At 38.8% G+C, this 15,015-nt stretch overlaps 1 protein-coding gene across 4 annotated transcripts in view; it reads left to right on the forward strand.

Annotated features, from left to right (window-relative positions):
- Positions 1–10,693, forward strand: part of RC3H2 (ring finger and CCCH-type domains 2) — a 71,056-nt gene extending 60,363 nt beyond the window's left edge. For 2 of the 4 annotated variants that reach the window (XM_058302428.2, XM_058302429.2), the window contains exons 21-22: positions 286–310; positions 10,568–10,693. In XM_058302428.2, coding sequence (XP_058158411.1) covers positions 286–310; positions 10,568–10,666 — 124 coding nt within the window. In that variant the 3' untranslated portion in view covers positions 10,667–10,693. Of the gene's footprint in view, positions 1–285; positions 3,698–10,567 lie in introns of those variants that run through there. The other 2 variants (XM_004463434.5, XM_004463435.5) reach the window with 2 other exon arrangements.
- The last annotated feature ends 4,322 nt before the right edge of the window (positions 10,694–15,015 follow it).

Genomic DNA, 15,015 nt, shown 5'->3' on the forward strand with positions numbered 1-15,015 from the left:
CTTTAATATTGCCATTTTGTGTAATTGCTACAGAAAAGTAAGCCCTATTATAGGCTTAATCTTGAACTTCATGGTTTGTGTGGCCTTAAATTTACCAGTATTTCAGTTTCTTATTAAAACTTTTGGAAAATGTTACTTTTTTGGTGACCTGATTCAGTGAATAAAGATATGCATTTGCTTTGAGTTCTGAAATTTTGGTAAAATTGTTCATAAGCATTCAAATTTTCTCTATATGTTTTCACTGTGAAAGCTAATTTGTTTTCAATGTCATTTTTTCCCCCACAGGGAGGAGCAAAAAACAATTCTGCCGGTAACTTCTTGCTTTAGCCAGCCACTCCCAGTGTCCATTAATAATGCAAATTGCCTCCCCATCACCACATCTGTCAGTGTTGGCAACCTGATTCTGAAAACTCATGTTATGTCTGAAGATAAAAGTGACTTTTTAAAACCTGTTGCAAATGGGAAGATGGTTAACAGCTGAAAGAAGGTTCATCTTTCAAATTAGTGACCACACCATGGAAACATTTACACTAGCTTTTTATATATATAATATATATTATATAATGTATATTTTTTTTAAAAAAAAAAAGATATTACTGGGGGCATCCATTTCCTGTGGACTCTTTGATACTTCAAGCCCTCTTGCATTAGCATTCTGAAAAAAATAATAATTTACTAGGATAACATGTTCACTTTCCAGAAGTGATTGGAATTTGGACAACATTTAAATTAAGCTTCAAGCAGCTTTTTATGAGTTTGTAGCAATCCGGTGCAGTAACTGAGCCATTTCCTATTTTAAATGGCTTGTATAGAAAACTAACAACTCAGTTATTAAACTAGCAGGATCCTACAATGATACATCTAGTGAAAGTAGACTTAACTTATTTATTTCTATTTTATGTTTCACTGAGGAAAAATTTCCATCTCATTCCAGCTGCTTTATTTATCTTCTGTCATGATAATTTGCATGGATTTAAAAAAAATTTTTTTATTTTTTACTTTGAAGAGTGAAGCTAAGCATTCTTACAATAGAAATTTACAGGGTTATACACTAGCTTTCTTTACTGCATTTATATGTAGGAGTGTGGTGCAGTGCTTTTATCTGTAGCATTGAAATTTTTTTTAATTTTCCATTTTTCAAGAATAGTTTCTGCTTTATTACTATTAATATTTATACACAGGCTACTTGTTGAAGTAAGTAATTAAAAATATAACCAAGTGCCTAAGTCTTTCCGCTGGTGTACTAGATATTAAATTCTCCTAAGTTATGCAGAATCGTTTTTACAATTTTGATAAATTATGCACTAATGTCATGGCAGTTTTTTAAAATGCAGATTTAAGCCTGTACATTATTGAATCTGATGACTTGGCAAAAGAATCAGGTGCTTTCAGCTTTCTTGAGAAAAACCCTGTATGTAGCGTTTGCACTGACTAACAAGATGGTATTGCTGGGTTTTTAATTTAAACTAATTAATTTGGATGTTCACTGCATTATCTTCGTTAAATATTGTTTATTGTTACTTCATGTTCAGGTTTCATTTTGCTTGTTTTCTTACTGTTCGTTTGATAAGAATATGAACCATGTAATAATAGAACATTGGTAAACTTTATTCATACTTAAAAACATGAATAATTTCTGCCCTGCTAAAATGTGACTGAAAATTGTTTTGACTTTGACATCTGAAAGTATGCAGTATGTTCATGCATCAACCAGTCATGCCCAAGATTTTTGGAAGGTATTCTATTGAAGCCTACATTTCAGTCAACATTTTGAAAACCAAAGCTGGGCACTTCTTACTTCTTCCTAGTGATCTTACCTACAGTTTGTCTCTTTGTTTTTCTCCTGTTTCTTTAAGATTAGTTTGACTTTTATTATTGTTGTTATTATTTTTTAATTAACTTCTGTGAAGTTGTTTACTCTGAAAATTGTACTGGAATATTTTAAGCCAAGCTGATCTTTCACCAGGTGTACTGTATGTAAGGGCTTTTCCTGCTAGCAAGATGCTTAAACAGGATCATGTTATTGGTCGTCTGAGCTATTTAGTTGTTTTACAAAACCACAGCATTGTATCAGATAAGATTTTGATAAAAAAAAGTTTTGTGCACATTTCCAGGGGTGGGAGGGTTGACATTTCCCTGAAATTTCTTGATCAGAATGAGTAAATATTGGTGTTTGATACATGTCTTAATGAACATGCTCATAAGGTGACTGATAAGTTGTAAATATACCTGAGAAACAATGGGGTAATTTTGATATTCTGATGTCAGTATGGAAGATCTTACACATTTATTTAATACTCAAATGTATGAAGATGTTTATAGCATAACAGCACAGTAGAGCTCATCTTAGTTTCCTTAGGTTAGTACTGTACCTTTTGCCATGGCCAGTGCTCCCCATCCTTACAAAGACATTTTATTTATTTCACTCTGTAACCTGAAATGAATAGGAACAAGAGTTTTAAACCATGTTGCATTAACTTATTCTGACCTTATAAATTAGTCTAGGATATTACAGGCACATGATTGTTAAATAATTTATGTCAGAACCTTTCTATAAATATGTGCTTATTACACTTGAAATGCTTCCAATGTACTTTATTTGCTGTTTGTAATTCCAAAAAGGATATGCAAACCAGTGTGTCTATTTCATGGATATTTAAATAGTGAGATCTTCCATGTTGAAGGTAATGTATTTTTTTTTAAGATTTTAAAATTGCTATTTTGTTACAAAATAGAGACCTATTAACAGTTTGAGAGCTCCTTATGTGCCCTCAGGGAAAGAACCCTCTGTGCAACAGAACTACACAAAACATCTTCAGCACTTTCTGAGGGTGAATATATACTACATAAATTGATTTTGTGTATTTAACCTTATCTTTTTAAGTTTAAAATCGAAATTTTGAAATTTGGTTGCGCTCTGCTGGAAGGGGTTGGGATAAACTGCTTAGGTGTTTGCCTACTTGCCAGTGAAATTACATTTGCATAAGTATATGTATATACCTGCCAACTTTATTGGTATGTCTTAGAACATTCATATTAAAATAATGCTGGTCTTGCAGGTGATCCCATAAAACAATACCTCCTTGTTCTTAAAAACTTACTGTCTTTCTCACTAACAACATAGGAACTGTTTCTGGGTTGGGATTATTGTATATTGCATCCTTTTTCTCTGTAGTGGCCATCTTTCTGTTTGTCACATGAAGTAAAGGCATTGATTCTCTGACACTTTAGAATAGAGAGCACATTATCTGATCCTTCTTCAAAAGGGTGTCTACTAAGGTCATAAAGGAAAAAGTTACAAATCAGACCCAGGTTATGTCTTTAAATTTGGGGGCATTTCCTGTCATTTGATGCTTTTACCAACACATTGTGATATACATGTTTGGAATCAAAAGATGTAGAGCAACAGAAGAGGCAATTTGTAATGTTGTTAACTAATCTGCATATTGCATATAGGTCTGATCGGTAAAACTGGGCTGTAGTCTGGAGAGCAAGAAAGTGATGATTTTTTCTTTTCATTCTTTTTGTTTCTCACCCCATTGCTAAGCCTCATTTCAAAGTCTGTGTGCCTCATTTAGATACTGTGAACATAGTATCAGTAGTTTTCTTTTATGATCTCATTTCATTTTTTGAATTCTGAGAAAGTTACATATGTATTTCTTCTACTTGGTACCTGAATAAAGCAGATTCCCTTGTCTTTGCTGCCATAACTTACTTTCAATGGCATATGATAAACCAGTGTCATGCATGAAAATTGTGCATTGCAATTTTGAGAGAAGGTAGTTCATTAGGCCAGTGACACTGTTTTTTTTTTTCCTGGTTTCTGTTTACTATAGTAAAAGAATAATAAATGAAACTTCCCATAGTATAACTGAAGTTTTCCAGTTGTATGGACCTTGTCACTTTCACTCAAATTTTGAGATGATGTAAGTATATAAAGCACATCCAAATTTTATATGCTGCCTTGAGAGAATCACAGGATGCATAGCAATTTGTAGGAATTTAAAATGGGAACTTTTAAACTTTTGAAAAAGTTGCTTTAAAAAAAACCATCTAGCTTGCTTTTTGCAATTTAGATGTTAAAGCCTATGTTGTCTTACTAATAGGGGTGGAATTTGTACTGATCAGATTCAGCATGTGACTTCCACTTTGAATCTCAGTATTTCTTCCCTAGCTTCTTTTAGTCATTTTCTGAACAGACTGTCACCAGTATTGGTGCATTAAAGGGGAAAGTTGCATTGCAACTGTATATTAGTTTCTTGTGTTTTAGTGAATGAAGCGTGTTGATGGGATCACTTACTATAATTCCTTCTACATAGGGACCCCTTCTGTAAGCAGAACACAAAGGAACATGCTCAAGGAGTATCCCATTTTCTGGATAAATTGACTAAATTTGCTAGTAACTCCCTTACACTAGCAGTTTCTTTGTATCCTTTTGCAGGCAAGAGAATACAAGGAGTTGAAGCCACAGATTAGAACACCCCACATTTGAGTGGAGTCTTTTTTTTTTACTCCAAGAGCAGTTATCCCCAAGTCTGAAATTGGCCTTTCTTTCTTTTTTTCTTTCTTTTTAATAAAAATTTAAAGGTATCCCCAAACCAGTGAAACACAGACACTGGCTGCACTTAGTACTGCCAAAAGCCAAGGTCATTTGCACATATGCCATCAACCTGTCAAGAATTAGGCCTCACATTATAACCCAAGGCATGGAAGTGCATGCATTCTCTTAGCTGGGCAAACAATTATACTGTAGTTGTGATACAACACATGTGGCTTTTATTCGTACTGCATATATCCACTGTACAGCCACTTGGGAGTATCGTGGTTAGCTTGCAGCAACTGCTGTCTGCATTTATACTGTTTATTGCATATTCTTTTCCCTGGAAGTGAAAGAGAAATGTTTTTCTTGTTGCATTGATTACATTTTATAAATTTGCTTAGCTGGAAAGTTTGGGAAAAGAGGCCTGTTTGTCAATTGTACAACCGATTGTGAAGCTCTAGTGTGAATATTTTTACGTCTGTATTAGACATTTTCTTTGCAAATCTATTGTTCGATTGAAATGTAAATGAAATTAAAGATGGTGTACACCCATCATGTAAAAAGCAGGCACCATCTCTAAGATGGATTTAATGCTCATTTTTAAGGCATATACTCAGCTTCTATTTAAAACTATAATTTAAAAAATTCTGTACAATGAAATGGGGAATATATATGGGAATAAATTCTATTCCATTTATTTCAATTTGAATTTCCAAATTGTAATATTTCCCTTTGTGCTATAGGAATAGGATTAAATGGGGGAAGGCTAGGATTTATAAGGCCTGCGTATGGGGGGGGCAGAGATGGAACATGAGGGTTGTGATGGTAGTGAATAGCAAAGAGTGAATTCTGTGTGTTTTTGCTGTAGCACTGAAGTGAAGAGATATTAGCTTTGGCTGTTCACAGAATAGAGCATCATGATTTTCAGTGTTTGAGAGAAAATTGATGGAAAAAGTTTGCAGTACTTGACATGTATTTGCATGTATGAAATAAAATTATTTGTCTACCTTAAATGTTTTAGTGTCAATATTAAATTTATGGCATATTTTAGTTATCTTGATTTCCTTGGAGTATTTTTTGACAACAAAGCTACCACGACTTAAATCCTTAAGTTGGGATTTAAAAGATCATCTGTTTTATCCCCTTATCATTGAGAAGGATCTAAAAGAAATTAATAGATCCAGGGAGGCTGAACTGTACCTTCATCCTGTCAGTCACTTCATTAGTTAAATATAGAGCACTTTCTATGTGGAAAATGACAATGTAGATAATGCTAGGAGTTCATAGTCCATTGGAGAAAACAGGACAGGTAAATAACTAGTGCAAAACATTATAGCAGAAGAAGTAGAAGATATTTCTCTGGGGCCTCAATATGAAAACAGAATGGCCTGAGTGGATCTGGACATCATTCTCACTGGTTCTTGAGTAGGTTTATGCATTCCCTAATCTGATGTATTAAAGCCCAAGTCTGTCCTGGACGTTAAGGTAAAGGTCTCTAGAAGCTAATACTGTGGAAATTCGGAAAGAAATTCAATAGCGAACTGGGTGAGCTATGTTCTAAGAGTATGAATACTCAGAAAGGGAAAATACGGGGCAGTTTAGGGGTGCTTCTCTCCAATGACCTCTGGCTGGACTTTGTAGGCTGAATAAAATTTCACTTAGCAGAGGGGAGGAAACACCCTGAGCATCTACTCTTTTCACAACAACCTACTGTGTGTCTTAACAGTCCTTCACTGTAGATATTATGGTCCCTGTTTTGTATGTGAGATTTTGTTTTTTAATTTATTGTTCCCCCCTCCCCCGTTTCCCCCGTTGTCTACTCTCTGTCCATTCACTTTGTGTTCTTTGTCTGCTTATATTCTCATTAGGTGGCTCCGGGAACTGACCATGGGAACTTCCAGAGTGGGAGAGAGGTGATTACTCTCTTGCACCACCTCAACTCTGCTGTTCTGCTACATCTTATTTTCTCTCCTCTGTGTCTCTTGTTGCATCATCTTGCTGTGCCAACTCTGCATTGGCCAGCACTCCTGCGCAGGCTGGCTTTTTCCCTGCAAGGTGGCCTTCCCACACAGGGCAGCTCCCCTGCGTGGGGCTGCATTCCCACATGGGCCAGCACTCTGCGTGGGCCACTTGCCATGTGGGCCAGCTTATCCTCACCAGGAGGCCATGGGAGCCTGATCGGTTGAGCCACATCCATTTCCCTATGAGATGTTTTAAGTAACTTTCCCAAAGCTTTATAACCAGAAGTAGTGAAGGTCTGCCCTTTTTCCACCTCACAAAGGGACGAAGGTGGTGATGTTTAGAACTTACTTTAACCGTAAGTGGTACAATGGGAGGGGTATTTAAGGAACAGTGGTTTACTGAGTAATAATATAAATAACTCTTAGAGCACTTACTATGTTTCACACAAAGTCCTATATATATATAAACTTAGGTACCATTATTTTTCTTCCCAAAGAAAAATCTCCCCTCCATCCATTGTCTGCTCTCTGTTCATTCACTGTGTGTTCTTGTGTGTCTGCTTGTATTCTCTCTCTCTTTTTTTTAAAGATTTATTTATTTATTTAATTCCCCCCCTTCCCCTGGTTGTCTGTTCTCTGTGTCTATTTGCTGTGTCTTGTTTCTTTGTCCGCTTCTGTTGTCAGCAGCGCGGGAAGTGTGGGCGGCGCCATTCCTGGGCAGGCTGCACTTTCTTTCGCGCTGAGCGGCTCTCCTCACGGGTGCACTCCTGGCGCGTGGGGCTCCCCTACGCGGGGGACACCCCTGCGTGGCGCGGCACTCCTGGCGTGCATCAGCACTGCGCATGGGCCAGCTCCACACGGGTCAAGGAGGCCCGGGGTTTGAACCACGGACCTCCCAAGTGGTAGACGGATGCCCTAACTACTGGGCCAAGTCCGTTTCCCTGCTTGTATTCTCATTAGGCAGCTCTGGGAACTGATCCTAGGACCTTCCAGAGTGGGAGAGAGGTAATCATTCTCTTGGCCACCTCAGCTCCCTGGTCTGCTACGTCTCTTATTGCCTCTCCTCTGTCTGTCTTTGTTGTGTCATCATGCTGCATCAGCTGTCCACATGGGCCAGCACTCCTGCATGGGGCAGCACTCAAGCCCGGGGCAGCACTTCTTACGTGGAGCAGCACTCCGTGTGCACCAGCTCATCACACAGGCCAGCTTGCCTTCACCAGGAGGCCCTGGGTATTGAACCCTGGACCTCTTATATGGTAGACAGGAGCCCAGTTGCTTGAGCCACATTTGCTTTGGAGATACCATTATTATTGCCATTTTACAGATGAAAAAAACTGAGGCAGACATCTTGGAGAATTGCCCAAGATCACATAGCTAGAAGGAGTCAATAGGGACCATCTATGAAGGACATTGAATACCACACTAAAGAGACTACAAGGAAGTCTTGAAGGTTAAATTGTCTGAAGAGTTTGTGGTTTTAAAAAGATCTCTTTGGCAAAAGTGTGAAAAGCAAAGCAGAGATTGATGAGCTGAAAGTCCAGGTCAACAATCTAGGTGAGAATTGTTGAGAACATAGCCAAATAGAGATGGAGATAAAGAGTTGGATTTCAAAGGAGAGCACAATTGTCAAGTTGCTACTTGCGTATAGGGAGTATATTAGACATCTGCACATTATAGTGGATTAGATTTGGCTGAGAATCCAAGACATACTGAAAAAGAGATTTGTGAAACCCATAATCTTGTATAAGCCATGGAGTAAGTGACTATAAAGATCAGAAGGAAGAGAGAATAACCAAGGATAATTGATCAGGCAAAGAAGAGGAAACTTAGGATACACTATTCCAGGAAGGTTTTATTTCCTTTATAGTTAATACCTATTGAAATAATTATTATGCACTTTAACAAAGACTAAGATTATATATATATAAAGTTCCATAGTACAGTGGTTCCCAAACATCCACACAGAACAATCACCCCAGACAAATCACCATCTCTGGAGTGGGACTAAGGCATCAGTACTTTTGAAACGTTTAGGTGCTTCCAATGTGCAGGAAAGTTTAGAAACTATACCTGTTTTAGCACAGGTGCATCAAACAGTACACATCTTCAAATGTTCAGGCCTTTAAGATTTTCAGAGTGCTTTAAATATTTTTTGAGAGCCTGTCAGGCATTAGAGATACAGGCGTGAACTAGTCCCTAACTTCAAGAACCTTACGTTATAGTAGGAGGGATAGACAAGAAGTAAAGTGAATTTATTTAAAGATTTATTTCTTAAATTTATTTCTCCCTACCCCCTTGTTGTTTTTCACTTGTTGAGTCTGTTTTCCTTGCTTCTTTAGGAGACACTGGGAGCTGAACCTGGGACCTCCAATGTGGGAGGGGAGTATTTAATTGCTTGAGCCATCTCTGCTCTCTGCTTCGTTGTGTCTTACTCTGTTTTTCCTCCCCACATCTCTTGTTGCATCATCTTGCTGCATCAGCTTACTGCACCTGCCCATTGGATCAGCTTGCTGTCTTCTTTTTAGGAGGCACCAGGAACCTCTACTCCCTGCTTTATTGTGTCTCCCATTATGTTCTTTTCTTCTTGTGTCTCTTGTGTCAGCTTGCTGCGCCATCCTGTTGTGCCAGTTTGCTGTCTTTTTTAGGAGGCACCAGGATCCGAACCAGTGACTTCCCGTGTGGTATGCAGAAGCCCAGTCCTCTGAGCCACATCTGCTTTCCTAAAAGGTCAATTTAGATAATGAGAAGTAATACAATCCGGTTGGAGATAATACAACTAGATAAGATTGTGTAAACTGAGGTTGGTAATTCTCAGCATTGCACTGTGAACAGTTTTAGATAGGGCAGTCTAGTGAACATCTCCATTTGGATCTCTAATAGACACCTCAAACTTAACATGTCCAAATTTGAGTTTCTGGTATTTTCTCTTTCTCTACTTTACACCTCCTCCAAGTCTTCCCAATTTCAGTTACTTCTCTTGACTACTATCAACTCATACTTAGTCCATCAGCAGATCCTGTCAGCTCTACCTGCAACATGTATTCTAAATATGACCACTTCTCAACACATAGATCCAAGTCACAATCATGTCACCTGAATTATTGTGATAAAAAAAATTGTCATAGTTTCCTGTTCTCTCTGCTTCTGCCCCTTCCTCCCTTTGACCTGTTTGCACTACAGCAGGTAGAATGATCCTGTTAAAGTCTGATCACTTTCACTCGCTGCTCAAAACCCTTCTAATGCTTCTCATTACTCAGAGCAAAAGCCAGACTCTTCTTGGATACTTTGCTTATTATGCTCCAGCCACACTGGCAGCTTTGATCTTCAACATTCCAAGAACTCCCATCTTAGGACCTTTACATTTGCTGTTTTCTAAGGCTAAAGACTTGCCCTGCCCCCATAGGGGAAGCTGAGGTGGCACAAGACAGTAGATCTCCCACTTTCCAGGTCTTTACTCAAATGTGAACTTCAGTGAGACTAGGAGAATTACGGGGGAGAGGGGGAATGGGTGGGTGCTATTTGAATTAGGTATTTAAAACCATGAGGCTCAATAGGATTAACTTTTTAAAAACTATTTTGAAATAGTTAAAGATTCATAGGAAGTTGTGAAAATAGTTCAGAGAGGACCTGTGTACTCTTCACCCAGTTTCCTCCAATTAACATGTTACATAACCATAGTACAATATCAAAACTAGGAAATTGATATTGGTACAATCCATAGAACTTACTCAGATTTCACTGGCTTTATATGCACTCTGTGTGAGTGTGTGTGTAGTTTCATGGAATCTGATCACGTGCAGATTTGTGTAACTATCACTACTGTGAAGATACAGAGTTGTTCCATCACCTCAAAGATCCCTCATGTTACTCCTTTGTAGTCATGCCCATTCTTCTCCCCCATTCTTCCTTTCCTGACCACTGGCCTCCACTAATGTCATTTCAAGGATGTTAAAGAAGTGAAATTATACAGTATGTGACATCATGAGATTGGCTTTTCTTCGCTCACCATAATTTCCTAGAGATCCACCTAAGTTGTTGCCTGTGTTAATAATGTGTTTTTACACAGATTCCTGTGTCGCTGACAAGAACAGAAGTGGACATAGAAGACGCAGCAAATAGGCACGGAGAGCAGACAACCAGGGTGGAGGGAGGGGAGGGGAGATAAATAAATAAATAAATCTTTTAAAAAAAATGTTTTTATTGCTGAGTAGTAATACCACTATTTGTTTAACATTCATCCCTGAAGGACATTCAGATTGACAAATTTTTGGCTATTACAACTAAAGCTGCTATGAATTATTAACACACCAATTTTATTCATACATATTGATAAAGCATACAATTCATACACGGTGTACAGTCAAGAGTATTTGGTATAATCACATATAGTTGTGTATTCATCACTTCAATCAGAGCATTTTCAATATTTCAATAATAATAAACAGACAAAAAAATTCTTTACCACTCAATCTATGTTTTTCCTGCTGTACATAGCTGCTGTTTCTGGCTATTCTTACACATTTATTTATTAAGGAGTTTTATTGATATATTCACATGCCATATGATCTACCAAAGGTGTATAATCAATGGCTTTTAGTATAATCACAATGTTTTGCATTCATAATCACAAAAAATTTTAGAATTCTTTCTTTACTCCAAAAAGAAAAACTCCATACCATGTAGCATGCCTTCCCTAGCCCTACATAACCACTAATCAAATTTCATCTTTATAAATTAATTTGTATTCACATTTTATATATGTGGATTCATACAATATTTTACACAATATATTTAGTTAATATAAATGCAATCATACAGTGTTTGTCCTTTTGTGTCTGGGTTGCTTCACTCAACATAATGTCCTCCAGGTTCATCCATGTTGTCATGCTTTACAACTTCATTTCTTCTTACAGCTGCATAACATTCCATCGTGTGAATATACCACAGTTTATCCACTCATCAGTTAATGGACACCTGGATTATTTCCATCTTTTTGCAATTTTGAATAATACTGCTATGAACATAGGTGTGCAGATTATCTGTTCGTGTCACTGCTCTCAGAGTTATTCTGGGTATATACCCAGTAGTGGTGTAGCAGGGCCACACGGCAAATCTATATTCAACTTCTTTAGGAAGTTCGGAACAGTCCTCCACAGTGGTTGTACCATTCTGTATTCCCACCAACAGTGAATAAACATTCCTGTCTCTTCACAACCTCTCTAATACTTGAAGTTCTTTGTCTTTTTAATAGTGGCTATTCTTACAGGTGTGAAGTGATATCTTGTAGTTTTGATTTGCATTTCCCTAATCCTGAGTGATGTTGAACATTTTTCATGTGTGTTGTTTTGTTTTGTTTTTTGCCATTTGTATTTCTTGCTTGGACAAATGTTTACTTAAGTCTTTTGCCCATTTTTTATTTTTATTTTTTTAATTTTATTTTTTCATTTTTTAAAAATTATTACATTCAAAAAATATGAGGTCCCCATTCACCCCCACCGCCCCCACCCCACCACTTCCCCCACAGTAACACTCTCCCCCATCATCATGACACATCCATTGCATCTGGTGAGTACATCTCTGGGCATTGCTGCACCCCATGGCCTGTGGTCCACACCATAGCCCACACTCTCCCACGTTCCATCCAGTGGGCCATGGGAGGACATACAATGTCCGGCAATTGTCCCTGCAGCACCACTCAGGACAACTCCAAGTCCCGAAAATGCCTCCACATCACATCTCTTCCTCTCATATCCCACGCCCAGCAGCCACCATGGTCACTTTTTCCACACCAATGCCACATTTTCTCGATTATTAACCACAATAGTTCATGAATAGAATATCATCAAGTCCACTCTAATCCTTACTGTATTCCTCCTTCCTGTGGACCTTGGCTTGGTTGTGTCCATTCCACATCTATGTCAAGAGGGGGCTTAGATTTCACATGGATACTGGATGCAATCCTGCTTTCAGTTGTAGGCACTCTAGGCTCCATGGTGTGGTGGTTGATCTTCTTCAACTCCATGTTAGCTGAGTGGGGTAAGTCCAATAAATCAGAGTATAGGAGCTGAAGTCTGTTGAGGCTCAGGGCCTGGCTATCATATTGTCAGTCCAGAGATTCAAATCCCCTAGATATATCTTAAACCCTAGCACCAACTACAATTCCAGTAAAGTAGCATGAAAGACTTGTGAAAAGAGATCCCATCTGAGTTCAGCTTTATCACTCAGAAACACCAGCTCCTAAGAAGGGCCAACTGACATGGCAGTGAACTCCATCTGCCATGACCATAGAACCTGTGGGTCTCTTTAGCCCTCAAAAGAACCAATACCTGGGGTTGTATCTACTTTGTCTGTGAGACTCTGCTCAGTTGTGCATAAGGGCAATCCTTCTGACAACTTCCAGACTCTTTTTTAGAGACTCATAGCCATATAAACTCATTTTTCGGGAAATGGACTTGGCCCAGCAGTTAGGGCGTCCGTCTACCACATGGGAGGTCCGCGGTTCAAGCCCCGGGCCTCCTTGATGCGTGTAGAGCTGGCCCATGCGCAGTGCTGATGCGCGCAAGGAGTGCCCTGCCACGCAGGGGTCACCCCTGCGTAGGGGAGCCCCACGCGCAAAGTGTGCACCTGTAAGGAGAGCCGCCCAGCGTGAAAGAAAGTGCAGCCTGCCCAGGAATGGCGCCACCCACACTTCCTGTGCTGCTGACAACAGAAGCGAAGAAAGAAGACGCAGCAAATAGACACAGAGAACAGATAACCGGGGGCGGGGGGGGGGGAGGAATTAAATAAATAAATAAATCTTTAAAATAAATAAATAAAAAATAAACTCATTTGTCCTTTCCATTTCCCCCTTACTTTAGGTCAAACAGCATTTTTTTTTTTAAAGATTTATTTATTTATTTAATTCCCCCCCCCTCCCCCAGTTGTCTGTTCTCGGTGTCTATTTACTGAGTCTTGTTTCTTTGTCTGCTTCTGTTGTGGTCAGCGTCACCGGAAGTGTGAGCGGCGCCATTCCTGGGCAGGCTGCACTTTCTTTCACACTGGGCGGCTCTCCTCATGGGTGCCCTCCTTGCGCTGGGGCTCCCCTCCGCGCGGGGGACACCCTTGCGTGGCACGGCACTCCTTGCACACATCAGCACTGTGCATGGGCCAGCTCCACATGGGTCAAGGAGGCCCAGGGTTTGAACCACGGACCTCCCATGTGTTAGACGGATGCCCTAACCACTGGTCCAAGTCCGTTTCCCCAAACAGCATTTTTAACTCCTGTTATTATATGTAGACAGGGATATTCTGCTGGTCCACGTTGAACCTTTAATTCAAGGTCATTTTCTAGTTAGATCATCAGTTGGTACTTGGTAGTGATCCCTCGTTGCCAGAGAGGCTCATCCCCGGGTGTCATGTCCCACGCTGGGGGGAAGGCATTGCATTTACATGCTGATTTTGCCCATTTTTTAATTGGGTCATTTGTCTTTTTATTGTTGAGTTGCAACATCTCTTTATAAATCATGGATATTAAACCCTTATTGGACATATGATTTCCAAATATTTTCTCCCATTGAGTCAGCTGCCTTTTCACCCTTTTGACAAAGTCCTCTGAGGTGCAAAAGTTTAATTTTGAGGAGGTCCCATTTATCTATTTTTTCTTTTGTAGTGTGTGCTTTGAATGTAAGGTCCAAGAAACCACCACCTACAACAAGGTCTTTAAGATGTTTCCCTATATTTCCTTCTAGTAATTTTGTGGTCCTGGCTTTTATGTTTAGGTCTTTGATCCATTTTGAGTTGATTCTTGTATAGGGAGTGAGATAGGAGTCCTCTTTCATTTTTTTGGTTATAGATATCCAGTTCTCCCAACAACATTTGTTGAAAAGCTTGTTTTGTCCCATTAACGTGGACTTTGTAGGTTTGTCAAAAGCCAGTTGACTGTAGAGATGAGGGTTTATTTCTGGTCTCTCAATTTATTCCACTGATCGATGTGTCTGTCTTTATGCCAGTACCATGCTGTTTTCACTACTGTAGTTTTGTAATATGTTTCAAGATCAGGCAATGAAATTCTTCCCTTGTCACTCTTCTTTTTTAGAATGCTTTTAGCTATTTGGGTGCACTTTCCTTTCCAAATGAATTTGGTTATTTTCATTTCTATTTCTGTAAAGTATGCTGTTAAATTTGGATTGGTATTGCATGAATCTGTAAGTCTGTTTGGGTAAGAGTGACATCTTCACAATGTTTGGTCTTCTAATCCATGAACCAGAATGTCTATTTGTAAAAGTCTTCATTGATTTCTTTTAGCACTGTTTTATAGTTTTCTACATAGAGTTCCTATATTTCTTTGGTTAAATTGATTCCTAGGTATTCGAGTCTTTTTGTTGCTATGATAAATGGAATTTTCCCCCTGATTTCCTCCTCAGATTGTTCAATACTAGTGTACAAAACATTACTGTTTTTTTTTGCGTGTTGATCTTGTATCCTGCTGCTTTGCTGAACTCATTATTAGCTTAAGTTGGTTGGTTGTAGATATTT

This window comes from Dasypus novemcinctus, chromosome 8, assembly GCF_030445035.2.
Source record: "Dasypus novemcinctus isolate mDasNov1 chromosome 8, mDasNov1.1.hap2, whole genome shotgun sequence".
NCBI lineage: Eukaryota > Metazoa > Chordata > Mammalia > Cingulata > Dasypodidae > Dasypus > Dasypus novemcinctus.